Source organism: Anomaloglossus baeobatrachus, chromosome 1 (assembly GCF_048569485.1).
Source record: "Anomaloglossus baeobatrachus isolate aAnoBae1 chromosome 1, aAnoBae1.hap1, whole genome shotgun sequence".
NCBI classification, from domain to species: Eukaryota; Metazoa; Chordata; class Amphibia; order Anura; family Aromobatidae; genus Anomaloglossus; species Anomaloglossus baeobatrachus.
Window position 1 is genome coordinate 376,184,052 of NC_134353.1, and position 12,793 is coordinate 376,196,844.

Sequence of the window (12,793 nt, forward strand, 5' to 3'; positions counted from 1 at the left end):
GGAAGACGAGTTGACAGACAGCTTAACTCTTTCCCATCAATGCATTGACTCGGACGCTGGGGGTCCTTTACAACTTTTATTAATGAGATCAGTGTAAAACTACAAGAAATAAATGAAAATACTAAGTACAACATACAACATATCTGAGTTACATAGCATTCCATTTGATACAGGACATGCAGGGTAAATGCACTACATGGCGAATACATATTAGCTAATGACAGGATAATACTTGCAGAACAGACCAACTACATTATAATTTTGATGAGCCCTAACCAGGGGATCATAACTCACCGACTGTGCTATGTAGAGGCAAACATAAGGAGCAGAGATCTGGAGAGATATTCAGCATGCAGAATGTGTGTGTTCATGTAACTGAAATGGCTGCTGAAGAAAAAGGGGCAGAGCCTATGCAAGGTCTGATGGGTAACTACATAAGCCTTGGTAGGACAATTTTCATTGCACAGTAACCAGTGAAACATTAAACTAACTGCAGTAAGACAACATTGTCAACAGATGGCGCTGTTGGATATCACTGGACAAGTGGACAGTATCAATGTCAATTACTAAATGTAATCTTATTACTTGGCATAATAAAATAATTATATGCATTTCTATGAAGGCATGACACTCCCCGTCTGGCATCCGGGGGAATGCCACAAACTTAAACTAGAGCAATAGAATAAGTTCAGATACAGGTCTAAGAAACAGCTTTCCACTTTGCTTGGGAATCTTGATTTCCACTTTCCTGACCTGTCCGTCTTGACTTGGGAAGACCTTGGTTACCAATCCTAGAGGCCACTCGTTCCTTTTAGACTGAGTGTTCTTCACTAGGACGACATTCCCAGGTTTCATGTTGGGTCTACTATCTTGCCATTTGTCTCTTGTCTGTAATGTAGAGAGATATTGTTTTCTCCACTTAGTCCAGAAAAGGTCTGCTAACATTTGAACTCTTTTCCATTGAGATTTGTACAAGTCTTTTGTAGTAAACTCTCCAGAAGTCGGCATACTCACATTAAACTTCTGGGTGAGGAGAGTTGAAGGGGTGAGCAGAGATAGGTCATCAGGGTCATTGGATATGGGAACCAGTGGTCTGGCGTTCATTATAGCTACTACCTCGGCCATGAAGGTTGTTAGAGTCTCATGAGTGAGCTTCGAAGGACCAAGTTGCAGAAAGATGGAATCGAGGATTCTGCGAGCGATGCCGATCATGCGCTCCCACACACCTCCCATATGAGATGAGTGCGGTGGGTTAAAGGTCCACGTACAACCTAGTTCTGAAAGACGTCTTTCTACTTGGTTAATGTCCAGATTTGAGGGAATCTTTAGTTCACCACATGCTCCTACAAAGTTAGATCCTCTGTCAGAGCGTATATGCTTTACATGTCCTCTGAGAGAAATGAATCGTCTGAAGGCATTTATGAAGCTGGATGTGTCCATTGTCTCAATGACTTCTATGTGTACGGCTCTAATACTCAAACATGTGAACAAGACGGCCCAGCGCTTGCTGTTTGCATGTCCTCCCCTAGTCTGACGTGTGACAACTGACCAGGGACCAAACACATCGAGGCCCACGTTAGTAAAAGGAGGTTCGGTACTCAAACGGTCTGCTGGTAGGTCTGCCATTTTTTGGGATTGACAAGAACCACGGAGTTTCCTGCAGATGATACATTTGAAGATGACTCTACTCACAAGTCGCTTAGCTCCTGTTATCCAGAAACCCGCTTCCCGTAGGGCTCCTTCAGTTATCAAGCGCCCTTGATGTCTAACCTGTGCGTGATAATGCTCAACCAGCAGGAAAGCAACATGGCCATGAGGAACAATGATTGGAGTACACTCGTCATTTTCAAGCTTTGCATTTGAAATTCGTCCCCCGACTCTCAGCAGTCCTTGAGTATCCACAAACGGGTCCAGTTTTTTAAGGGGACTATCTTTTGGGACACTTCTGTGGTTCCGGAGGGACTCTAGAGTCTGGGTATAAGCTTCATGCTGTACACAACAGATGATTGCGTGTTTGGCTTGCGTGAGCTCTTCTACTGTGTAAGCTTTATGACAACGATGCCAGCCTTTGCATGGAGCTGGTCTCGACTGTCTGTTTTTAAAGGATCTAATGACATGGATCAGGCAAGTCAAGGCTCTGTAAGCCGATCTACAGGTAGAGAATCTGAGGAAGCGGCGAGAATCAAGGTGCCTGTTGGTGATCGTTGTGCTAAGTGTGGAAACTTGAGGCCGTAGCTCTACATCTGATTCTGGTTCGAAGAGTTCATGTGTATGTGTCTCGTGAGCAGTGGGTACTGGTTGATACAGAAATGCAGGTCTGACTAGCCAGTTAGTGTCTTTGAGGCGTGGTGCCGATACCGCTCTGGTCGCATGGTCTGCAGGATTTTGGTCGGTTGGTATTTTGAATATTTTGTCCATGAAAGCAAAGAAATGTACCTCCATTTCTGGCTTCTTTGAGAAACTTGGCTTTAAGTAGGTAAGGCGCTTTAGTGCCATCTCTTTGTTGTTAGGAAGACGGGGTCTTTGTGGCTTGAATGGTAGTGGAGCCACCCAGCTGTCGTTTTCATCCTTGTGAAATCCTTGATCCATTATCTCCAGGAAGGTCTCATCTTCAATGGAATGGGCTAGTTTATAATCTTCTTTGGTCTTTTGAAAGACAGCGCACCCTAGATGATCTTTGTCTCCGTCGCACAATTCATCCATGGCGTATCTGTCTTTCCCACCATTTAAGTGTGCTGAATTGGTGAGATTCTCCTTCACTAGGAATTTGTTGGGGCAGGGTAGGAAAAAGGATGGACGGCCACTCTCCAATGTGTTCGTGTAGAGAGATTGGACGTTGTTCGGCTTGTGAGCATTCCCGAGGCAGACGTCCCCTATAACTACCCATCCTAGATCTAGCTTCTGAGCGTAGGGCGAGTTATGAGGACCGTTTATCTGTTTCCTCACCTTGTGAACTCTGATGATGTCTCTCCCCAGCAAAAGGACCAACTTGGCTTGGGAATTAAGTGCAGGAATGAGATGCGCTATGTTTCTCAAATGGGGATGGTGTAGTGCCGCTTCTGGAGTGGGTATCTCTTCTCTATTGTTCGGGATGGCATTGCACTCGATTAATGTAGGAAGGGGTAAGGATGTCTTCCCATCTAGGGATTCGATTTGATAACCTGTTGCCCTCCTGCCAGATTCTTCACTCACTCCTGTACATGTTTTCAGTGAGTAGGAGCAGCTAAGTCCCTTGATTCCAAAGATGTCAAAGAAAGCTGAGCTGGCGAGTGATCTATTACTCTGGTCGTCGAGTATAGCATAGAGTTTAACCGCTTTTTCTCTGTAGCCCATAGGGTAAACTGTAACCAGACAGATCTTTGAGCAGGATTTGTTAGTGAGACCTTCTCCACAAACTTGAGTGCACTGGGGTGACACTTCAGGAGGTGTACTCTCTGTCTCCTCCCCGCCGTGCTCTGTAAGTCGGTCGATGTGCGTGGAATTCTGTGGGGCTGGTTCTGGGTGTAGAGCTGTGCTGTGCTCTTGACTGTTACACTCCGAACAAGTGATACTGGCATTGCAGTCTCTAGCTAAGTGAGATGTGGATGCACAACATCTGTAACATATGTTGTTTTCTCTGAGGAAGATTCTACGGTCTTTAAGAGATTTTCCTCTAAAACTCCTGCACTGTTGCAGTGGGTGAGGCCTTTTGTGTAGGGGGCACTCTTTGTCTGGGTCAATTGTTAGTGACCCTTCAGGTTCTGTTGTACTGTGGGTCTTGCGTGATGAATCTGTAGCAGACACATTAGTTTTGTGTACAGTGATAGGTGAGCCTCGAGGGTTGCGTACTGGAGCAGGCTTACCTGTTCGTGGGTTGATGGGATCTGCGGTGGAAAGGTCAAAGCTGGGATCATTCCTGATCTTGGCTTGCTGGCGCACAAAATCTACGAAGACATGGAATGGAGGAAACGGCACGTTGTGACGTTGTTTGTAATCTGAACCCCGGTTCAACCATTTCTCTTGCAGACTGTAAGGCAACTTATTCACTATGGGTTTAATACCTCTGGCTGCATCTAGGGACGCGAGGCCTGGCAGGTCTCCTTCAAACTTGGCGACTTGGAGTTCTACCAAGAGGTCGCTCAATTCTCTTAGCATGTGAAAGCTCTTATTAGAGATCTTGGGAAAGTCCTCCAACCTTTTGAAGAGGGATTCTTCTATCCTCTCTGAAGAGCCATAGCACTCATCAAGTCTCTCCCATAACAGGCACAAACCTTTGCTCGGGTGGTTGATGCTGATATCCCTGATGCGTTTTGCATGTTCTGCTGATTCGTTTCCTAGCCACTTGACCAAGAGATCGATCTCTTCATTGGCAGAGATGTCCAGGCCGGCCGTGGCGTTTCTGAAGGAAGCTCTCCACGCTCTGTAACTTTCAGGACGGTCGTTAAACTTTAAAAGACCTTTGGTGAGTAACTCACGGCGTGCGAAGAACTTGAGGAAATCTGGTAGCTCTTGATTTCTGAGAGGGTGGTCCTGATACATGTTGCTATGATGAGGTCCCAGTGAGTTATTGTTGCCATCAAATACGTTGTCGCCATGATAGTCACCATCGGGGTCCTCCATTTTGGGACGGTTCGCTGTGTAATAGGAATCTACAAACTTGGGTGCAGGTGACACTGATGGTGTTAGGTGGACGGAATTACCTTCATGCTTAACATGGGATGTTTGTTGAATGAAGGTTGATGGCTGAATGGCAGGATTAAGTCTCTCTCTTGGAGCTGAATGTAGACGGTCGTCTGATGCGGTATGCTTTAGTACGTAGTCTGAAGTGCGTTGTGAGATATCCCGATGACTGAGTTCGGGTCCGAGCCTTAACCTGAAACTTTTACTGTCGCTGCGTGCTGCTTCTTCTAAAGCCTGTACTTCAGCTTCTGCTGCTGCTGCTTCTGTGTCTACAGCAAGTTTTGCAAGGTCGGCTTCTAGACGTGCTTTTTCTGTCTTTAATTTCAACTCTTGTTCAGCAAAGGCAGCTCTCACTTTGGCGGCTTCCGCCTTCGCCCTGGCGGTGGCAATTGCAGCGCTGCTCACAGACTTCCTTGAAGCTGACGAGCTTACATGGGAGCGTGTTACATAAACTTCAGATCCTCTATCTGACATGGTGTCTGTATGCGGCTTGACTGCTCTCTGATAGAAGTCGGCGTCTATGCTTCAACCCCGTTAATAGCAGTCGTTTTACTGTTCTGGCACCCTCAATCTGTGCGTTGGAAGACGAGTTGACAGACAGCTTAACTCTTTCCCATCAATGCATTGACTCGGACGCTGGGGGTCCTTTACAACTTTTATTAATGAGATCAGTGTAAAACTACAAGAAATAAATGAAAATACTAAGTACAACATACAACATATCTGAGTTACATAGCATTCCATTTGATACAGGACATGCAGGGTAAATGCACTACATGGCGAATACATATTAGCTAATGACAGGATAATACTTGCAGAACAGACCAACTACATTATAATTTTGATGAGCCCTAACCAGGGGATCATAACTCACCGACTGTGCTATGTAGAGGCAAACATAAGGAGCAGAGATCTGGAGAGATATTCAGCATGCAGAATGTGTGTGTTCATGTAACTGAAATGGCTGCTGAAGAAAAAGGGGCAGAGCCTATGCAAGGTCTGATGGGTAACTACATAAGCCTTGGTAGGACAATTTTCATTGCACAGTAACCAGTGAAACATTAAACTAACTGCAGTAAGACAACATTGTCAACAGATGGCGCTGTTGGATATCACTGGACAAGTGGACAGTATCAATGTCAATTACTAAATGTAATCTTATTACTTGGCATAATAAAATAATTATATGCATTTCTATGAAGGCATGACACTCCCCGTCTGGCATCCGGGGGAATGCCACAAACTTAAACTAGAGCAATAGAATAAGTTCAGATACAGGTCTAAGAAACAGCTTTCCACTTTGCTTGGGAATCTTGATTTCCACTTTCCTGACCTGTCCGTCTTGACTTGGGAAGACCTTGGTTACCAATCCTAGAGGCCACTCGTTCCTTTTAGACTGAGTGTTCTTCACTAGGACGACATTCCCAGGTTTCATGTTGGGTCTACTATCTTGCCATTTGTCTCTTGTCTGTAATGTAGAGAGATATTGTTTTCTCCACTTAGTCCAGAAAAGGTCTGCTAACATTTGAACTCTTTTCCATTGAGATTTGTACAAGTCTTTTGTAGTAAACTCTCCAGAAGTCGGCATACTCACATTAAACTTCTGGGTGAGGAGAGTTGAAGGGGTGAGCAGAGATAGGTCATCAGGGTCATTGGATATGGGAACCAGTGGTCTGGCGTTCATTATAGCTACTACCTCGGCCATGAAGGTTGTTAGAGTCTCATGAGTGAGCTTCGAAGGACCAAGTTGCAGAAAGATGGAATCGAGGATTCTGCGAGCGATGCCGATCATGCGCTCCCACACACCTCCCATATGAGATGAGTGCGGTGGGTTAAAGGTCCACGTACAACCTAGTTCTGAAAGACGTCTTTCTACTTGGTTAATGTCCAGATTTGAGGGAATCTTTAGTTCACCACATGCTCCTACAAAGTTAGATCCTCTGTCAGAGCGTATATGCTTTACATGTCCTCTGAGAGAAATGAATCGTCTGAAGGCATTTATGAAGCTGGATGTGTCCATTGTCTCAATGACTTCTATGTGTACGGCTCTAATACTCAAACATGTGAACAAGACGGCCCAGCGCTTGCTGTTTGCATGTCCTCCCCTAGTCTGACGTGTGACAACTGACCAGGGACCAAACACATCGAGGCCCACGTTAGTAAAAGGAGGTTCGGTACTCAAACGGTCTGCTGGTAGGTCTGCCATTTTTTGGGATTGACAAGAACCACGGAGTTTCCTGCAGATGATACATTTGAAGATGACTCTACTCACAAGTCGCTTAGCTCCTGTTATCCAGAAACCCGCTTCCCGTAGGGCTCCTTCAGTTATCAAGCGCCCTTGATGTCTAACCTGTGCGTGATAATGCTCAACCAGCAGGAAAGCAACATGGCCATGAGGAACAATGATTGGAGTACACTCGTCATTTTCAAGCTTTGCATTTGAAATTCGTCCCCCGACTCTCAGCAGTCCTTGAGTATCCACAAACGGGTCCAGTTTTTTAAGGGGACTATCTTTTGGGACACTTCTGTGGTTCCGGAGGGACTCTAGAGTCTGGGTATAAGCTTCATGCTGTACACAACAGATGATTGCGTGTTTGGCTTGCGTGAGCTCTTCTACTGTGTAAGCTTTATGACAACGATGCCAGCCTTTGCATGGAGCTGGTCTCGACTGTCTGTTTTTAAAGGATCTAATGACATGGATCAGGCAAGTCAAGGCTCTGTAGGCCGATCTACAGGTAGAGAATCTGAGGAAGCGGCGAGAATCAAGGTGCCTGTTGGTGATCGTTGTGCTAAGTGTGGAAACTTGAGGCCGTAGCTCTACATCTGATTCTGGTTCGAAGAGTTCATGTGTATGTGTCTCGTGAGCAGTGGGTACTGGTTGATACAGAAATGCAGGTCTGACTAGCCAGTTAGTGTCTTTGAGGCGTGGTGCCGATACCGCTCTGGTCGCATGGTCTGCAGGATTTTGGTCGGTTGGTATTTTGAATATTTTGTCCATGAAAGCAAAGAAATGTACCTCCATTTCTGGCTTCTTTGAGAAACTTGGCTTTAAGTAGGTAAGGCGCTTTAGTGCCATCTCTTTGTTGTTAGGAAGACGGGGTCTTTGTGGCTTGAATGGTAGTGGAGCCACCCAGCTGTCGTTTTCATCCTTGTGAAATCCTTGATCCATTATCTCCAGGAAGGTCTCATCTTCAATGGAATGGGCTAGTTTATAATCTTCTTTGGTCTTTTGAAAGACAGCGCACCCTAGATGATCTTTGTCTCCGTCGCACAATTCATCCATGGCGTATCTGTCTTTCCCACCATTTAAGTGTGCTGAATTGGTGAGATTCTCCTTCACTAGGAATTTGTTGGGGCAGGGTAGGAAAAAGGATGGACGGCCACTCTCCAATGTGTTCGTGTAGAGAGATTGGACGTTGTTCGGCTTGTGAGCATTCCCGAGGCAGACGTCCCCTATAACTACCCATCCTAGATCTAGCTTCTGAGCGTAGGGCGAGTTATGAGGACCGTTTATCTGTTTCCTCACCTTGTGAACTCTGATGATGTCTCTCCCCAGCAAAAGGACCAACTTGGCTTGGGAATTAAGTGCAGGAATGAGATGCGCTATGTTTCTCAAATGGGGATGGTGTAGTGCCGCTTCTGGAGTGGGTATCTCTTCTCTATTGTTCGGGATGGCATTGCACTCGATTAATGTAGGAAGGGGTAAGGATGTCTTCCCATCTAGGGATTCGATTTGATAACCTGTTGCCCTCCTGCCAGATTCTTCACTCACTCCTGTACATGTTTTCAGTGAGTAGGAGCAGCTAAGTCCCTTGATTCCAAAGATGTCAAAGAAAGCTGAGCTGGCGAGTGATCTATTACTCTGGTCGTCGAGTATAGCATAGAGTTTAACCGCTTTTTCTCTGTAGCCCATAGGGTAAACTGTAACCAGACAGATCTTTGAGCAGGATTTGTTAGTGAGACCTTCTCCACAAACTTGAGTGCACTGGGGTGACACTTCAGGAGGTGTACTCTCTGTCTCCTCCCCGCCGTGCTCTGTAAGTCGGTCGATGTGCGTGGAATTCTGTGGGGCTGGTTCTGGGTGTAGAGCTGTGCTGTGCTCTTGACTGTTACACTCCGAACAAGTGATACTGGCATTGCAGTCTCTAGCTAAGTGAGATGTGGATGCACAACATCTGTAACATATGTTGTTTTCTCTGAGGAAGATTCTACGGTCTTTAAGAGATTTTCCTCTAAAACTCCTGCACTGTTGCAGTGGGTGAGGCCTTTTGTGTAGGGGGCACTCTTTGTCTGGGTCAATTGTTAGTGACCCTTCAGGTTCTGTTGTACTGTGGGTCTTGCGTGATGAATCTGTAGCAGACACATTAGTTTTGTGTACAGTGATAGGTGAGCCTCGAGGGTTGCGTACTGGAGCAGGCTTACCTGTTCGTGGGTTGATGGGATCTGCGGTGGAAAGGTCAAAGCTGGGATCATTCCTGATCTTGGCTTGCTGGCGCACAAAATCTACGAAGACATGGAATGGAGGAAACGGCACGTTGTGACGTTGTTTGTAATCTGAACCCCGGTTCAACCATTTCTCTTGCAGACTGTAAGGCAACTTATTCACTATGGGTTTAATACCTCTGGCTGCATCTAGGGACGCGAGGCCTGGCAGGTCTCCTTCAAACTTGGCGACTTGGAGTTCTACCAAGAGGTCGCTCAATTCTCTTAGCATGTGAAAGCTCTTATTAGAGATCTTGGGAAAGTCCTCCAACCTTTTGAAGAGGGATTCTTCTATCCTCTCTGAAGAGCCATAGCACTCATCAAGTCTCTCCCATAACAGGCACAAACCTTTGCTCGGGTGGTTGATGCTGATATCCCTGATGCGTTTTGCATGTTCTGCTGATTCGTTTCCTAGCCACTTGACCAAGAGATCGATCTCTTCATTGGCAGAGATGTCCAGGCCGGCCGTGGCGTTTCTGAAGGAAGCTCTCCACGCTCTGTAACTTTCAGGACGGTCGTTAAACTTTAAAAGACCTTTGGTGAGTAACTCACGGCGTGCGAAGAACTTGAGGAAATCTGGTAGCTCTTGATTTCTGAGAGGGTGGTCCTGATACATGTTGCTATGATGAGGTCCCAGTGAGTTATTGTTGCCATCAAATACGTTGTCGCCATGATAGTCACCATCGGGGTCCTCCATTTTGGGACGGTTCGCTGTGTAATAGGAATCTACAAACTTGGGTGCAGGTGACACTGATGGTGTTAGGTGGACGGAATTACCTTCATGCTTAACATGGGATGTTTGTTGAATGAAGGTTGATGGCTGAATGGCAGGATTAAGTCTCTCTCTTGGAGCTGAATGTAGACGGTCGTCTGATGCGGTATGCTTTAGTACGTAGTCTGAAGTGCGTTGTGAGATATCCCGATGACTGAGTTCGGGTCCGAGCCTTAACCTGAAACTTTTACTGTCGCTGCGTGCTGCTTCTTCTAAAGCCTGTACTTCAGCTTCTGCTGCTGCTGCTTCTGTGTCTACAGCAAGTTTTGCAAGGTCGGCTTCTAGACGTGCTTTTTCTGTCTTTAATTTCAACTCTTGTTCAGCAAAGGCAGCTCTCACTTTGGCGGCTTCCGCCTTCGCCCTGGCGGTGGCAATTGCAGCGCTGCTCACAGACTTCCTTGAAGCTGACGAGCTTACATGGGAGCGTGTTACATAAACTTCAGATCCTCTATCTGACATGGTGTCTGTATGCGGCTTGACTGCTCTCTGATAGAAGTCGGCGTCTATGCTTCAACCCCGTTAATAGCAGTCGTTTTACTGTTCTGGCACCCTCAATCTGTGCGTTGGAAGACGAGTTGACAGACAGCTTAACTCTTTCCCATCAATGCATTGACTCGGACGCTGGGGGTCCTTTACAACTTTTATTAATGAGATCAGTGTAAAACTACAAGAAATAAATGAAAATACTAAGTACAACATACAACATATCTGAGTTACATAGCATTCCATTTGATACAGGACATGCAGGGTAAATGCACTACATGGCGAATACATATTAGCTAATGACAGGATAATACTTGCAGAACAGACCAACTACATTATAATTTTGATGAGCCCTAACCAGGGGATCATAACTCACCGACTGTGCTATGTAGAGGCAAACATAAGGAGCAGAGATCTGGAGAGATATTCAGCATGCAGAATGTGTGTGTTCATGTAACTGAAATGGCTGCTGAAGAAAAAGGGGCAGAGCCTATGCTAGGTCTGATGGGTAACTACATAAGCCTTGGTAGGACAATTTTCATTGCACAGTAACCAGTGAAACATTAAACTAACTGCAGTAAGACAACATTGTCAACAGATGGCGCTGTTGGATATCACTGGACAAGTGGACAGTATCAATGTCAATTACTAAATGTAATCTTATTACTTGGCATAATAAAATAATTATATGCATTTCTATGAAGGCATGACAGCTGATAAACCTATAATCTTGGTTAAAAGTTGAGATCTCATGATAAAATAATTTTCCATTGCGAGTATTCTGATGCACTGATGTGAAGTGTAAAAATAGACTCACATTATTTTGCCTTGCAGGAGGCAAAGGTTGTTATCACACGGAGACATATTTAGCTTGGGTATGTATCTGTAAAAATGTTGTTCTTGTATTGAGGCATCACCTTCCAAACATTGGCAATCTTCTTGGCCCTTTTCTGTGGGAAAAAATATTTTTACAGCATAAAGAGAAGCCTTGCAATTCACTGAGATTCCAAATAATATGTTGGTATAGCAAAATTGAATTATGAATTGAAATATTATTATTATTATTTGATATGTACATTGCATTTGTATGACAAATCATTGGCATAAGATTTTGCTCAGATAGAGAGAAGGGGCCCAGGTCAATTGTGGGCAGATATCAATGGAGCCACCACTGAAACTGTTCAAGTGCAAGTGCCATACAAGAAGCCAATACGTGTTTGGTAGTGATGAGCGAGCACTACCATACTCGGGCACTCAGTACTCATACCAAGCGGCTTCCCTCTCAGATGGTGTATCAAGTATAATGGAAGTTAAATAGAAAACTCGAGCATTTTAGCGGAAGATTTCCCAAAAAAGTGTTCAAGTCCACCAATGACTTCCATTACACTTGGGTACTCCAGTTGCAACCATCTGAGCATCCAACTACCCCTTATAAGTACTGAGCACCCAACCATGGTAGTGCTCGCTCATCACTAGTGGTTGGAATTAGTTAACCGCAACCATCCCCATGAGTAAGAAGAGAGGCCAAAGGTAAGGGCCCAGTCTCATTGCCTCATTCAACCTGCCAGGAAAGACAAAACCTCTTGAATGCCTGATGCATGAAACTCAAAGAAGCTTATATAAATAAGAGAGAGAATAATTTTCCACAGTGAAACAAGTGAAGAAACCTTTCTTAGCATGCCAAAATACAATGAAAGACCATAACAGGAATTAAATTAGAGACCAGCAGGACATGAAGCAGAGATGGAAAAGGAAAAAACAATAGAACTAAATGCTAGTGTGACGCCCCTGGACTATCAGGTCGTCACAGGGTACAGCACAAGCTGCCCTTCCGTGCAGTATTCCGTCTCCCTCTTGGTTCTGGGTCCCTAACCAAATGGTGTTGCCTCTAACATCAAGTCAAATCCTAGATACACCCTGCACCACTCCCACCAGAAACACCAGTGGACGGCTTGAGTGGAATTGAGTCGCCCACCTGAGGGGGTGAGGGAGGGGAGGGGATGAGTGTAGTCAGTAGAGAGTCGAGTTTTATAGTTGAAGGAGAGAGGTTCGAAAGCAGCCCTTGAGCTGAGAGGAGCTCAGAGGAAGTCGGGAGTAGTGACTCCTGAAGGAACTGTCTAAGTTGCAGACGGTGGTCTGGGCCTAGAGGAGTCGGACCCCCGGTCGCAGGGGATTGTGGCAAGGTGCTCAGACCTGTCGAGGAGGACAGCCGGCAGCCTAGCTCCATCATTGGTCCGGGACCGAAGGCACGACAGGGTACACGGACCCTAGGTCGGGGAGTAGCTTCAGGCAACCAGACAATTCACCTGAGGAGAATGGAGCCTTTATGATCTGTTCCCACCCGCTCCAGAATTGGGGCATTAGTGTAACGAGGAGAATAGGACTTTCCAATCCAAA

General features: G+C 45.6%; 1 protein-coding gene across 2 annotated transcripts; it reads right to left on the reverse strand.

Annotated features, from left to right (window-relative positions):
• Nucleotides 1-169: 169 nt before the first annotated feature.
• On the reverse strand, nt 170-10,878 carry LOC142314818 (uncharacterized). Of its 2 annotated transcripts, XR_012754625.1 has the most exons (3): nt 10,773-10,878; nt 5,534-10,577; nt 5,139-5,338 (listed from the first exon to the last, which is right to left on the reverse strand). XR_012754625.1 is itself a non-coding variant. In XM_075352498.1 (2 exons), the coding sequence occupies exon 2, from the start codon at nt 5,131-5,133 to the stop codon at nt 670-672; it is 4,464 nt and encodes a 1,487-aa protein (XP_075208613.1). In that variant the 5' UTR covers nt 5,134-5,338; nt 5,534-5,908; the 3' UTR covers nt 170-669. The 2 variants fall into 2 exon arrangements, 1 of the variants encoding a protein (XP_075208613.1); XM_075352498.1 differs by lacking the exon at nt 10,773-10,878 and having other exon boundaries at nt 170-5,338; nt 5,534-5,908.
• Between the last annotated feature and the right edge of the window lie 1,915 nt (nt 10,879-12,793).